Here is a 13,445-nt window from a genome sequence, read left to right on the forward strand (position 1 = left end):
GCATTTGTCACTATTTTCATTTATTCTAAGAGAATTTAAGAGTTTTTTTCGACAGGGATGTTAAGCGTGACTTTTGCAATTCAATGTACCCATATATATCTTGTAAACCACCAATTCGATTTATAGAACCGTTTTTTTTGTGATAACTAATCATACTTTTGTAAAAAATTAAACGGTTACATTTATTATCCCTTAATTCTTCACAATTATGATCGAAATAAAAAAAAAACTTTTAAAAATTTTTTGACGTCCTTGCGGCGAACAACGTTCAAATTTATAAAAGTAAAAAGTAAATTTTTTTTTTAAAACGAGGTCTGGATGATCAAAAAAACACTGGCCAATTCTTTTTACCACGTTTTTTGTTTTTTAACCACGGAATTAACGTTAACCAACGCGTACCACGTGGAGGTGCGACGTTAAATTTACGATTTTTTCACATTCATGTGTTTTCTGTCTTTACCTTGATTACTGCACTTTTTTACGTTAACTATTATAAATTTTTAATTTGTTCATTTATAGTTCTCAGATGTCGTTTTCGTCATACTCCCTGCCAATAGCTTACAACATATGGTAACAACGATGCGAATAGTTATCTCAAAATACTAATACTTGTCTGAATTTCATACTACTTTTTTTCTTCATCTTAATAGAAATTTACTTGTTCTTTTTTGTTTTCACCGACACTTTTCTCATTTGAAGTCAATTTTATTATCAATCTTCCGATTCACACTATGTTTTTCATTATTGCTATTATTACTACAATTCTACTTATTTTATTATTATTATTATTATTATTATTATTATTATTATTATTATTATTATTATTACCACCATTTTTACTGATATTATAATAACATAGTACTATTTTCTCCATACAAAATTATTTATAAACCAACTACACTGACTAAATTGTGGCATATGGACGTTACCAGTTTGACTAGACATCTTCGTTATTTCGCTTTTTTTATAGCAATACTTAAAAACTACTGGACGTTTGTTAATTACCGTTAATCACTTACTCTGGCACTTTCTATCTAATTTTATTTTTTAAAACTATTTCTTTTTTTTTCTTTTTTAAATATTATAGATCACCATCAGGCACAAAATTCTTAATTATTCACTCATACTTCTAGTATAAACCATAAGATTGGATATATTGTATATGTACTTTAAAGCATCGTTTTCTATTTCGTTCGTTAGATTTTGTAGATTTAAATTTTAACTCAATTTCATGCACAATCACAAAAATTATTTCATTTAAATTCTATTTTCAGTTAACAGTATTAAATCCAAAGTATATTTTAAATTATCCATTTTTGTTCTATTATAATGATGTTTTTTAAATCAACCAATTATTCTAATTAAATATTGATAATATTTTACCAACATTTGAGAAAATATTTTTGTTTTATGAATAATCGATGCAGTTTTATGTTGGCGTTTTAAAAAATTATAAAATGGTAGTTTTTCCTTTTTGTTTTACTGATTCATATATTAATGATCTTTAAATTTTGCTAGACATTAAATTAAACATATTTTCTTGTTTGTTTTCACTATTATTAAAATCTATCAACGTAGTTACAGGAAACTACTATTCTAAACGAATAAGTATTCAACGTGATTAGTCTCTTTAATCAAATAAATTGGTTTTAATTTTATGAGATTCGATTCTAACGTTGAATCTGTCAATTTTTTGAATGTTTCTTTTTATTATATCCACATTCCAGCCAATTTTTGTATATACATAAGAGTGCTACATTTTGTTAATCAAAAATTTTGGAGCTAAAAATAAAGTTTAAATTTAGTATTTCCTAAATTGTTTGGATTTACAAACGTTCACTTTTTGCAAACTGGCACTTTACTACTTAATCTATAGTTACAATTTCCCCAAGCAGGCACCGATCAAAATTTACTTAGATTATCAGGCGTATTAATGCTTTTTTTCTAAAATACTAAACTTTCGTTAAAATTAATTGTAATCCTAGCGCAAATGTTTACGCATTTGATAAAACAGCATTTTCTCAAAAGTAGATTCTACGACATATTCAGCAGCAGTCAAAGCTTTTCAGCCTCTAATTGAGATCGATGAGTGGTTACAGTTGTTTTTTCTTCATATTGTTATAAGCCTCGGTTTAATTGTGGAGATCGTTCTTCATCACAAAGAATTTGATCTGATGAGTATACATGCATTTCTTCATCTCTTAAGCAAGCTGACTCTGAGTGTTTATTTAAATATGATTTTAATGCAAACGTTTTATGACATCTGGAACACTCATAGTTTTTATCTGATGAGTGGGTTTGCATATGTGCGCGAAGATTCGATCTGTCTGCAAAAGCTTTGCCACAGTGAGCACACCCATATGGTTTTTCACCAGTATGACTTCGAAGATGTCCTTGAAGTAACCACGGTCTAGAAAACATTTTACCACAAATACCACAGCTATGAGTAAGCTTATGAGTGAGAACATGCATTGCTAAGGCAGGCATGCTCACGTAAGCTTTGCCGCAATGAATACACTTCTTCGCTGATTGAGAATCAAGACTTCGATGTGTTTGCTTATGTCGGGAGAGATTAGACGATGTAGCATATTGCTTACCACATTCTGTGCAAGTAAACTTAGGTTTATCTGATTGAATTGTTTCTTTCTCTGGTACTGTCACACTATTGGAACGTCGTTTAGATCTTCCATCTGATACGAAAAAAGCTTCATATGTATAAGCAACAGTTTTATTATTTCTCAAATTGTTGTTATTAACAATATTATTTGGATATAGTTTATCGTTATCAGAAGATAGAGAATCTGAATTACGATCTTGTTTATTGGAAACATTATGTGATGGGACGGGTAATTGTACGGAAACTGGAATTGGTGTTGATTCAGAAGGTGCCGTATTCGATTGGATTGATGAATTAGAAGATGCCGGTGGCAGTGAGAGACTATGTAAAAATACTGAATTACTTGCTGTTATCGGTGATGCACTCAAATCCAAAATTGCTTGAGCAGCTGATAGCTCCTCTTCAGGAGAAGTTCGTAGAACCTCCATATTCGTTTGTAAGCTGTAAGGACGGTAGATATCCTTTTTTTTAGGTGGAAGGGAGAGTGCAGCTCCAGTACTTGTGAAACACATTGATAAACTTTTCGTACGGGATTGGACACGGGATACATTTTGCAGTGGCGACAAGGGACTGGTAGAATGCTGTTGCTGATCATAATATTCCGATGAAGACTCTGAAGTTGGTTCAGCAAGTTCTGCTGCCGATCGTAACGTCGCGTACTTAGGTGGTTCATCGTGATTCAACCAAGTTTCATGATTATAACCTGAGAACAAATATATGATAGATTGGTATTTTTATAAAATATAATGAAAATTAAGTTAGCTGACATCTCAAAATTTTTAGAATTATTTTTTAATGAAAAAATGATTACAAAAAAATAAAAAAAAATTTTCAATTGGAAAAAACTTGAAAAACAATTCGTGAAATTTTTTAAAAATAATTTTTAGTTCTAATTTAATAATTAAAATAAAATCAAAAAATTAAAAACGTCAGCTAACTTTAGTATTATTAAAATATATGATAATCTTTGTTTGGGATAAAATAATTTGTTTTTTAAAAAAAGTTTAGAGTTGAATATTCAATTGATTAAAGTCACTTTATTTATTTATTAAGTAAACAAATCCAGAGAGCCACACCTTTCTGGAGTTTTATATAAGGGCTATCCCTCTTTACATTTCAGAAATAATGTCTCCAGACAATAATATCTCAGACATAAATGTCTCAGTGCAATGTTGAATTTGTGTGCAGGTTTTATGCTCAAAAATAGGCCAACACAAATGCACGTAATCATGTTGTGCCCTTTTAACATGGTTTTATGCTCGAAAATAGGCTAACACAAAGGAAATATTATTGTCTGAGATATGATTGCCAAGTTATATTTTCCAAGACATTATAGGCTGAGAAATTACGAGGAGTCACTGTATATAAGTATAAAAATATTTCACAAATTTTTAAAATGAGACAAATAATACATAAATTTGTATGGTAATGGTATTTTGATGATGGTGAAGTGAGTTTAAGATTTCGTCTTTTACATCTATGTATTGCCATAATCACTGTTCTGTCTTTTCTCCTACCTAACTTTCTAATCGGTTCACTATCAGTAGTTCAAAGGATGAGTAGGCGTGCCCTTATTTATGGAATCAGTGGTGATCACTCGATTTTTTTACCAAATTGCACATAAGTACAATGTCCATGACATAATCAGTTTTATAGATACGGCTGTCCATTAGGTACCCAATAATGAACCGAATTGGTGCTTTTATAATAACTCGTAACCATTACTTTATTCGATATATATTTAATTGATAGTATTGATGTTCGTTGGCATGAACTTATTTCATTCTGTTGATCTATCTCGATGCTTAGGCAATATTTTAAGTCTCGAAGGTCCTTGATTTCATAAAGAGAGAACATTGACTATTTTATGTTGATGCTAAAAACATATGAATTCAACGTTATCGACTACAATTCTAATTTTTTCAATATACTGTGCAATTGATTGCATTAAATCTGATGAAAATCATTTGCTCGACGATGTTTACTGTTTGTTCTATCGTCTTTTTCATCAACTTTGTCTAAATATTCGTCGTTCTCTCCCTCATCATTGTAACGGGTACTATTTGACTCATTTTACCCCCGGCTCGATTTAGCTCGCCGGAGTCCAGAATTCTAACGAGGGTAATTTCATTTCAAATCAAAACTCGAAAATTTAACATAAATAACAAAACAGAACCTCTTTATTCTAATTTAACACAATAATCATCTTATATACATTTAACGGCGAATTATCATTTTACCACTATATACATTTGACAAAAGAGAAACATGACGATTAAACTAAACCCACTCATACCCGTCGTATACAAACTTTCATTTTCACCGCCGTCGGTAAAATCATATCCCTTCGTACTTTAAAATGCGTCGCTAACATCCCCCCGTCGACCCTCTGGTGCCCATCTCCTGACGGATGGCTAGTGCCACCCCGCAGGCCCTATTCACGATACCCAAGGGGAGAGTGAATATAATCCACCTCTCCCCCACCTACTCGGCTGTGGTTGCCACCTTTTGGCAGACGGCCTCCAGGTGGAGAGTCGCCTTTACTCGTGGGTAGAAAAGTTCACTTTCTTGTGGTAGTACTCGCCAGGTAGAGTGGATTCTCTTTTCAATTTCCTCGGCTAGAAGTCTCCAGACGAGAAAATTGAACCAAGAGAAGGTTGCTCATCGACGGAAAATTTTTGGGCTTTATCAACCCAAAAGTTTTTACTAAAAGCGAAAGATCTTGGCGAATTGTCGCCATCTATCGCTCACCTTCGAACTTTCGGGAAATTCCTAAAAAATTATAAATTTCAATTTGATCAAATATCAGATTCACTTAAACGATTCAACAGATTACAATAAATTTCAAATAAATTCATTTTCATATTAATTTGTCGCCGGGACTTAGAAAAAACATAATTTTCAAATAAAAATAATTAACAAAAAAAATAATTAATTAAATATTTCGAATTTATTCGAAATATTTAATTAATTCTTTATTTCAGGTAAATTAAATTTTTGTTCTTTAAAAGAACAAAAATTATCGCTACGCAAATTCGCTTTATCAGCTCGGCGGTTTTTACTATGAGCGAACAAACGAAGAAATTGTCCGCCATCTATCGCAGCGATGACGAACTAATCAAACAGTAAACAAAACGATACTAGACTTATTATTAGTGAAACGATGTGATTATTAATATTTTCACATAAACAATTACTAACAACGATAATAATAATACTAACAATTAATAATACACAAAATAATAAAATTTCTGAACAAAAATTAACTGAAAATACATAAATTTTTGCGACATGGCCTTCGACACGATCGCGGTAGCGATAGCTCGCGTTCGTCGATGAGTCCCGTGATGTCGGTTCTCGCTGCTTGCGACACCCCTCCGCCTCCCCGCTTATAATACCTTCTTCACATCATCATGGAACTCTCCATTAGAATTACACACTGCCTTCAAAGCAACTTCACCATATTCTAAGATTACAATTACACCATTTATGATTGCCTAAGTTTAATTTAACTGAGTGTAAAATAATCAGTAGCTGATTCTTCTTTTACTGATAATGTTAAACTTAAATCAAGCAAACTAGCAAATAATTTTCACCATCGAAGCGGCAGAAATAGCCACGCGGTACGACGCGTCTGACTCTGGCGATTATCAAAGCTGATTAGCATTTACTGTGGTTAGTACTTGGATGGGTGACCGCCTCATCGCCAGTCAGCGCTGGCTATCGCGTAGATCTCTGTGCTCTAGGAGAGGGGACTAATGTTCCGATAATCGATAAAGAAGAGTTTCTTATCGATTACCGTGAGCTTAGCCCTGCTCTGACTGGACTGGGATGGGTTTTCTTTGCGGTTTCTCCATGCCACTATTTCAAGAGCTTAGGAAGAGATGAGGAATAGGGCGAGTACAGTACAGAAATCACAAGTCGGTCCACAGCCGCAAAAAATTAAAATGAAGTGTCGGGTGGAACGTGCTGAGGTCTAATATGAAAAAAGAAAATAAAGCTTAGTAGAGCTAAGAAAAAGAACAATATCAGCCTTGTAAAAACCAAGAAAGTGTATAATTAAAAGCAATAATAATAATAATAATAATAATAATAATAATAATAACTTTTAATATTCACTTTTTTATACATTAATATTTGGATTGAATGCACATTTGAGAAGAAACGATTATTCAGCGCCATCTACGAAGATACAATTAACCACAGACGAATTGATTTCTGCTATATCATCTAAGCTGATTAAATACTCATTCGTTAAAAAATAAATAAAAATTTACAATATTAGTCAATTCTTGGAGCTTTAAAATTATCATTATAGTAAAAAAAAAATTTTTTTTGTCAGCATCGAAAAATTGAGAGATAATTCCAATTAAAAATTTTTTCAATTTATAAAAAAAATTCAATTAGTAGAAAATTCAAATTTTTATAAAATTGAAAATATTCGAAAATAAATGAAAGAATTTCAAGCTCGAACACAAAATCTCTCAGTTTACACTGAAAACAAATTAAGCATAATTCTCACTTATAACTGAATTGAATAAAATAAAAATAATTTGCACAAAATAAAAATGACTCAACCGGTGGCGTTTGTCGAGTGGTCTAAGGCGCATGGCGTATAGAGTACTTGAACTGACTCATCGGCCAGGCGTGGGTTCGAATCCCAAGATGGTCTTAGAAACCAATTGATTTTCATAACCCAAAAAGACCCCAACGTACCACTTCCAACAGTTAAAGTCGGCGATATGACCATAGCAGTTAAAACCGACTCTAAATAATAATTGAATAAAAAAAAAAAAAATGGTGTGTGTACTTATGTACACGCGTCAGAAGTGATACTTCTTTGGCATATATTAAAAAAATTTTAAAGAAAAAAAAATGCAATAATAATCGAAGAAAAATGTTAAAAACAATCAAAAAGTTTTTATTATAATAGAAATTTAGCTATACCGTATAAATATAAAATCATTAAGTATCATATGAATTTAATTCAAAATTATTTAAGATTTTTCTGAATCAACTAATTTTGGAGTTGCAAAGTATCAATAGTTTACAATCGATAATTATAAAATATTTTAATTATTTATTTAAAATATATGTTTCTTATAAAATCAGAGAGCTCAAATGCATTGAGATCCTATCTATTTGAGCTCGAAGAGCTCAAAATAACACATAAATTGTATTTTTGAGCTCGAAGAGCTAAAAAACGTCATTAGTACAATTTCAAACGCCTAAGTATGGAATTAGCGGAAAGTTGCAGGGACGGCCTTCAGGGTCAACCGTTTTCCTGATTTTTTTAACTATATAATAAACAGTAGTAAAAATAGTTAATTTTCATCAAAACACAATATTAAATAACATAAATTATATAAATAATAAACCATCACACTTCGTCACTACATAGATTTAAGTTATGAAAGTGATGAGATGTGTGTGAGCTCATCGCTTGTACGGTGTAGGGGTTAGTTATCGGTCTAGCAAACGCGCGGCTCGGGTTCGAATCTTTGTTAGGACGTATGCGACTTTCATTTCATTTCTAAATTTCGCGATAATTAGGTCTAAATTAAGAGTTAAGCGGTTTGAATCTTCGCTAAATCTACATCAAAAATAAAATTTTTAAAAATGACACTAAAAAAATTCTTTTTATAAAATTATTTTTTATCAAATAGTATGAGTCAGACTTAAAAATTAATAATGCTCCGGTCCTGGTAACCAGGAAAGGGCCAGTCGGGGCAACCAAGCTTGACCCCATGTTATCATTTCAGACTTCCACCAAGCCTGGGCTAAGTCTTGCTTACAAGCTTGGGCCAGAGTTTAACTGGGGCTAAGCCTGGGTTCGTTGTTCTTTCTTATATGGGCAAGTCAAATTTAGATGTACAGAGATCTATCTTCAAATTTTCTACATGATACGTTTCCGGATGATCAATTTTTAAAAAAGTGATGGCTGTTTGAGAATAAAAAAGCCGATTATTTTTAAATTCATTCTTTCTTGGGTTGAGTAAAAAAATTTAAAAAAATTCTAAAAACATTTTTTGGTAGTGTAGGAAAGGACAAAAATTTTTCAGCCAAATCTAAAAGAATAGAGTTCAAAAGTGATCAATTTGATAAATAAAATACCCCGTATTTTCTGTAATTCTTCTAATTTTTTAAAAGAAGTAATTTGTTAAAAACGTAATGGTACTTGATGAAAGAACAACAGTTTTGTTTAAAAGTGATCGTAGATAAAAATTTAAAACTACGAAAATTTAAGACGTTAATATCTCCTGCAATATTGATGTTAGCAATTTAGTGCTTGGGATCTTTTTTGTAGAAAATCAAATTTACTATAAGTTAGTCATTCAAACGTTTTTCGTAACTCTTTTCAGTGACAAGAAAAGGACAGAAAAACGTAAATTTGATGAAAAAATTGGATTTGGTGGTCCATACTCCCTTGCCAGTGTGAGTTACGAGTACGCCACGATAAGCAGTTTTGTGGAGCATTTAATTCTAAGTTAAATAATCCATCTTTGATTGAAATAGTGCTATGAAATGCTGCTGAGCTGTGAAAATTTAAGGAAACAACTAGAGTTTTACTCGTATATTTAATGGGAAATCTTTTCAAACCTTAATCGAGCTCGTCATAGTAATATTGGAAGGCTCAAATTATCAGAAAAATTTTCTTAGGATGTTTTGAACAAATTTTCATGATAGGACCAAGAAAAAATTAGTTGAAAAAGGCATCTTATTGCTCATGCGCAGAAGTTTTACTGGTCTGAAAAAAATTATAGCTCAAAGCTTTCAAAATGTGCGAAAAAAATGTTTATGAAAATATTTTTGGAGGGGGCCGACTTTGCCCCACATTCTAGATTTTTTTATTTTAATGGACACAGCTTATTAATGTTGAATTACTAACAAGGGCCCGGGAAAAAATGATCAGACCTGACCATGCCTGTTCATGTATGATCAGGCCTGAAATTAGACCTGATCATGCCTGTTCATGTATGACCAGGCCTGAAGTTATACATGATCATGCCTGATCAGTTCTGTTCATGCCTGCTCATATCTGGAGTACTAAATACGCTCAGGCCTGATCAGGCCTGTCCATGCCTGACCAGACCTATCCATGCCTGTCCATGCCTGTTCATGTCTGAAGTGTTAAATACGCTCAGGCCTGTTCATACCTGTTCATGTCTATTCATGTCTGACCATGCCTGTTTATGACTGTTCCTCTCTGACTATAGTCAGAGATATGATAAAAATTTTTTCTTTGACGAAAAAAAATTTTTGGTCATCACAAAAAGTGCAAAATTATTTTTAACATTACGTTTATTTAAATAATTTTGAAATAAAAAATTTATTACATTTTCTATGGGATGTTATGGTCTGCTCTGCTCCTGCCTAATATGAAAATCATTACTTATTATATTATTTAAATAAATGTGATATTATAATGAGATTCGGTTACATAAATAAATTAGGACTATCAAAATATATTATAAAACCAATTTTAACATTATATTTATCATAAACTTATTCGATACTCTATGTACTTCATAGAATTGTTACATCTAATATAGCAGCACAGCAGGCGGGAAATTCAAGGCAAACGGATAACACCAGAGTTAAACAGCATTGAGCATGGTTGGTAGTTGGATGGTTGACCGCTGGTGTTACATCCTTACAATAATATGTAATTATTTTTTTTTTTATTTTATTTTATTATAGAGAATTGCGTACGACTCTATCAAGTACTACAACCATAAAATTAAGCAAAATAATTAATTAAAAATAGTAATGGGTTTTCAGACCTGACCATGTCTGATCAGGCCTGATCAGGTCAATTCATGCCTGATCAGGCATGGTCATTTTTCATGTCTGATCAGGGCTGAAGACTCATGCCTGTTCATGTCTGATCAGGTCTGATCATTTTTTCCCGGGGGGCTAAAAAATAGTGCAAAGAGTAAAAAAAAGTACGGATATAACCATTTTTTGCTGAAAGGGCCCACTTTGCCCCCACATTTTTTTTCCTATATAGGAACTGCGGTCATCAATTTTAGAGGCAGCTCCTATAACGATCGAAAACTTTCTCATATTTATAGAAACATGCAGTTCCTATAATTATAGGAATGCTACATATAAAACACTAGTCACAAAAATTAAGGGATATGAACAAAATTCTATATTTTTAATGAGCTGTAAGTCCGAGGGAAATGATCGTACAGCAAAAAAAAAAAACAAATTGTAGCTTCAAGTATCTAGTTTTTAGATATGACTATAAAAACTTTTTATCACGTTTGGGTCTAAACAAATCCTACGGAAACTACCGAAAAAAAAATTTTCCAAATTTTTTTCTCGTCTAAAAAAACGGTCTAAGGGCTTCAAAAAATCTTCTCCATCATTTCAGTCAAAAGGTCTTTTAGGAAATTCAATTCCCTTTAATTTGACGTAATCAAAAAGCCTGTACGATTATTTGCCGTAGAGGTATTGTCAATCAAAGCAAAAAAGTTCTTTTTAACTTAGATAATTCAAATTAAAAGAAAAATTAAAATCTTGAAAAAAAAAAATCCAAATTTAGAAAAAGTCATATTTTTGACAAGAATTAAATTCAGTAAAAAAAAAATTCAAATCATGAAAGGAATTAAATCTACAAAAAAATTAGTTCTATCAATAAGAAGAAATAAATATTTTAAAAAATAAAAATTTTGACAGAAATACAAAAAAGTTATATTAATTATGATTTTAACAATATCTAAGTACGTATTTCATAATTTTCAAACGAGCAATAATTATTTTATTTATTTATTGAATAAAAACTATAAGGAATTCACTCCGCCAATTTTTTAGTTTGATGCAATTATTTTTATTATTCTTATTTTCATTGTTCAGTGAAATGTAGTTTACACTTAATTTTATGCCTTGTTTATTAAAGTGTATCGTTTCAAAATCTTCATTTAAATCTCTTTCTATCATGAGCGAAATTTTCTTAATATTTTGTAAATAAATATTTTGATGAAATTATAGGAATAATTCAAAAAATAGGAATGATTCCTAAAATTAGATTAGTTTTAGACTAATGATTAATCACAGATTTTTTTTTTCCAGTCTCTTACAAAAATTCGTTGGTTTATCGGATTAAAAAGTTTAAGAGCCTTCTCTAAAAATGAGTTTGCTAAAAATTTCTTAGGTGTGACTTAAGATTGCTTAAATTTTCAAAATAGAGTACTCAATTTTTTTTCGGAGCGACTTCTGCATATGAATATCAACGAATTTTCAATTGTAAATAATCAAGTTGTCATAATAACTAATAAATGAATGAAGCACGAGATATGAAAAGTTAAAAAAAAAATATTATTATTGTATTTTAATTGATAAATATTTATTCAGAATCTTTGAAAGATAAAAAAAAAATTAAGTGACTTCTAAAAGTCAAATTTTGATTTTAAATTTCCAGAATGTATATTATTTTTAATCTAGAAAACAATGAGCTGGCGAAAAAAAAATTAAAAGCCAAAGTAATTTATTTTCAATGATTCTTTAGAACCTCGAGCGACTCATTGAAAATTCGTCGGTAAAATTTTTTTTCATAAAAAACTCGAATAAACTAATCGGGTTTTGCATCAACTTATTGAAGATTATAATCTTTATTATTATATATTTATAGACATTTATTTTATAATAATTATTATAAAAGTTCAAATTTTCAGTTTATTTGATTTGTTTGAAAATTATATTGAACGCAATCATTTATTCAATCAAAGAAGAGTACCACTTTACTGACTTTGTTCCAACTATGAGAAAAACTAAAATTCATTTCGGGTGTGGCCTAGATAATTCAATGTTTATATTGGAAACACAATAAAAAGAAATAAAAAACATATTTATGATATACTTATTACCATTATAGTAAAGTGCTCCTGAAGCGTTTAGTGGTGGTGGACTTGGAGCGGTCGTACCAGCAGTAGGACTATGAGGACCCCAGCACGTTTGCTGATTTACCCTATTACCTTCACTTGTACTGTCACCTACCACATCAATCTCTTCATCTTCCATCTCCACGGCCATCTTCCGTTTTTCCTGGACGGTTTCAACATTAGATATCCCTGTTTCCTCGTCATCATCTTGTCTATCAGGCCATGGATAGGCCTTCCATTTCTTCGCCATAAGACAACGTGGCATTGCGAAATAATTCTAATTTTTTCCTTAATATTAACCCAGTCTACTTGTTTACGGTAATGGCACTATTGACTCTTCAAATAGCTTTTTATAGATAATACCGCTATCATCAACACTGAAGGCCTAATTACACTTAATTTTACCTTTAAATGCAAATTTTATATTGATATCTATAATTGACCTCGTCTCTTTCACATTTATTAATTTTGAAATCACTACTATTTCTGTCGATAAATGTGTCAACTTTGGTAGGGTTATCGAGCCATGCAACTTCGTCATCGCCTCAACGATTAGCAAATATCAAGGCCGCCACCATGCTTAGTTTTCAACGCACTTCGCATCTTTTTATCCATTTTATGTCAATTTTTATAATAAAAAACAGCACCAAACGTTGATGTAATAATTGCTCTAATTTTATCGTTTTTATTCGTGTCTGTTAATAAATAAATAATCTATTATCATTAGTTAAATTTTAAAGACAGGAAAAATGAATACACGATAGTAAAGACTACTGCAGCGACTGTTGAGCGATAGCAAAACATACTAGAAAACATTCTATTGCGCAAGCTCTTAAATTCCCTTTGATTGTAAACCCTTCTTGAAATGCGGCTCACCCCAATTTTATCCGTAGAATAGTTTTATATAATAATAAAGAGAGCCAGGACAAGAATCGTTGAGT

The 13,445-nt window shown here is 31.2% G+C and overlaps 1 protein-coding gene across 1 annotated transcript; it reads right to left on the minus strand.

The window, feature by feature from the left end:
• Nucleotides 1-1,340: 1,340 nt before the first annotated feature.
• Nucleotides 1,341-13,105, minus strand: Scrt (scratch). The gene is made up of 2 exons (XM_074259274.1): nucleotides 12,490-13,105; nucleotides 1,341-3,320 (listed from the first exon to the last, which is right to left on the minus strand). The coding sequence occupies exons 1-2, from the start codon at nucleotides 12,767-12,769 to the stop codon at nucleotides 2,119-2,121; spliced, it is 1,482 nt and encodes a 493-aa protein (XP_074115375.1). The 5' UTR covers nucleotides 12,770-13,105; the 3' UTR covers nucleotides 1,341-2,118.
• Between the last annotated feature and the right edge of the window lie 340 nt (nucleotides 13,106-13,445).

The sequence above is a fragment of the Cotesia typhae genome, unplaced genomic scaffold (genome assembly GCF_013202065.1).
Source record: "Cotesia typhae breed Kobodo isofemale line unplaced genomic scaffold, CoteBio_Ctyphae contig_20, whole genome shotgun sequence".
NCBI lineage: Eukaryota > Metazoa > Arthropoda > Insecta > Hymenoptera > Braconidae > Cotesia > Cotesia typhae.

Coding starts and splice junctions, on each gene's coding strand:
- Scrt (XM_074259274.1), bottom strand. CDS start 12,769: ATGCCACGTTGTCTTATGGCGAAGAAATGGAAGGCCTATCCATGGCCT. Junction 3,321..12,489: donor AGGAGCACTTTACTATAATG/GTAATAAGTATA, acceptor ATTTGTTCTCAG/GTTATAATCATGAAACTTGG.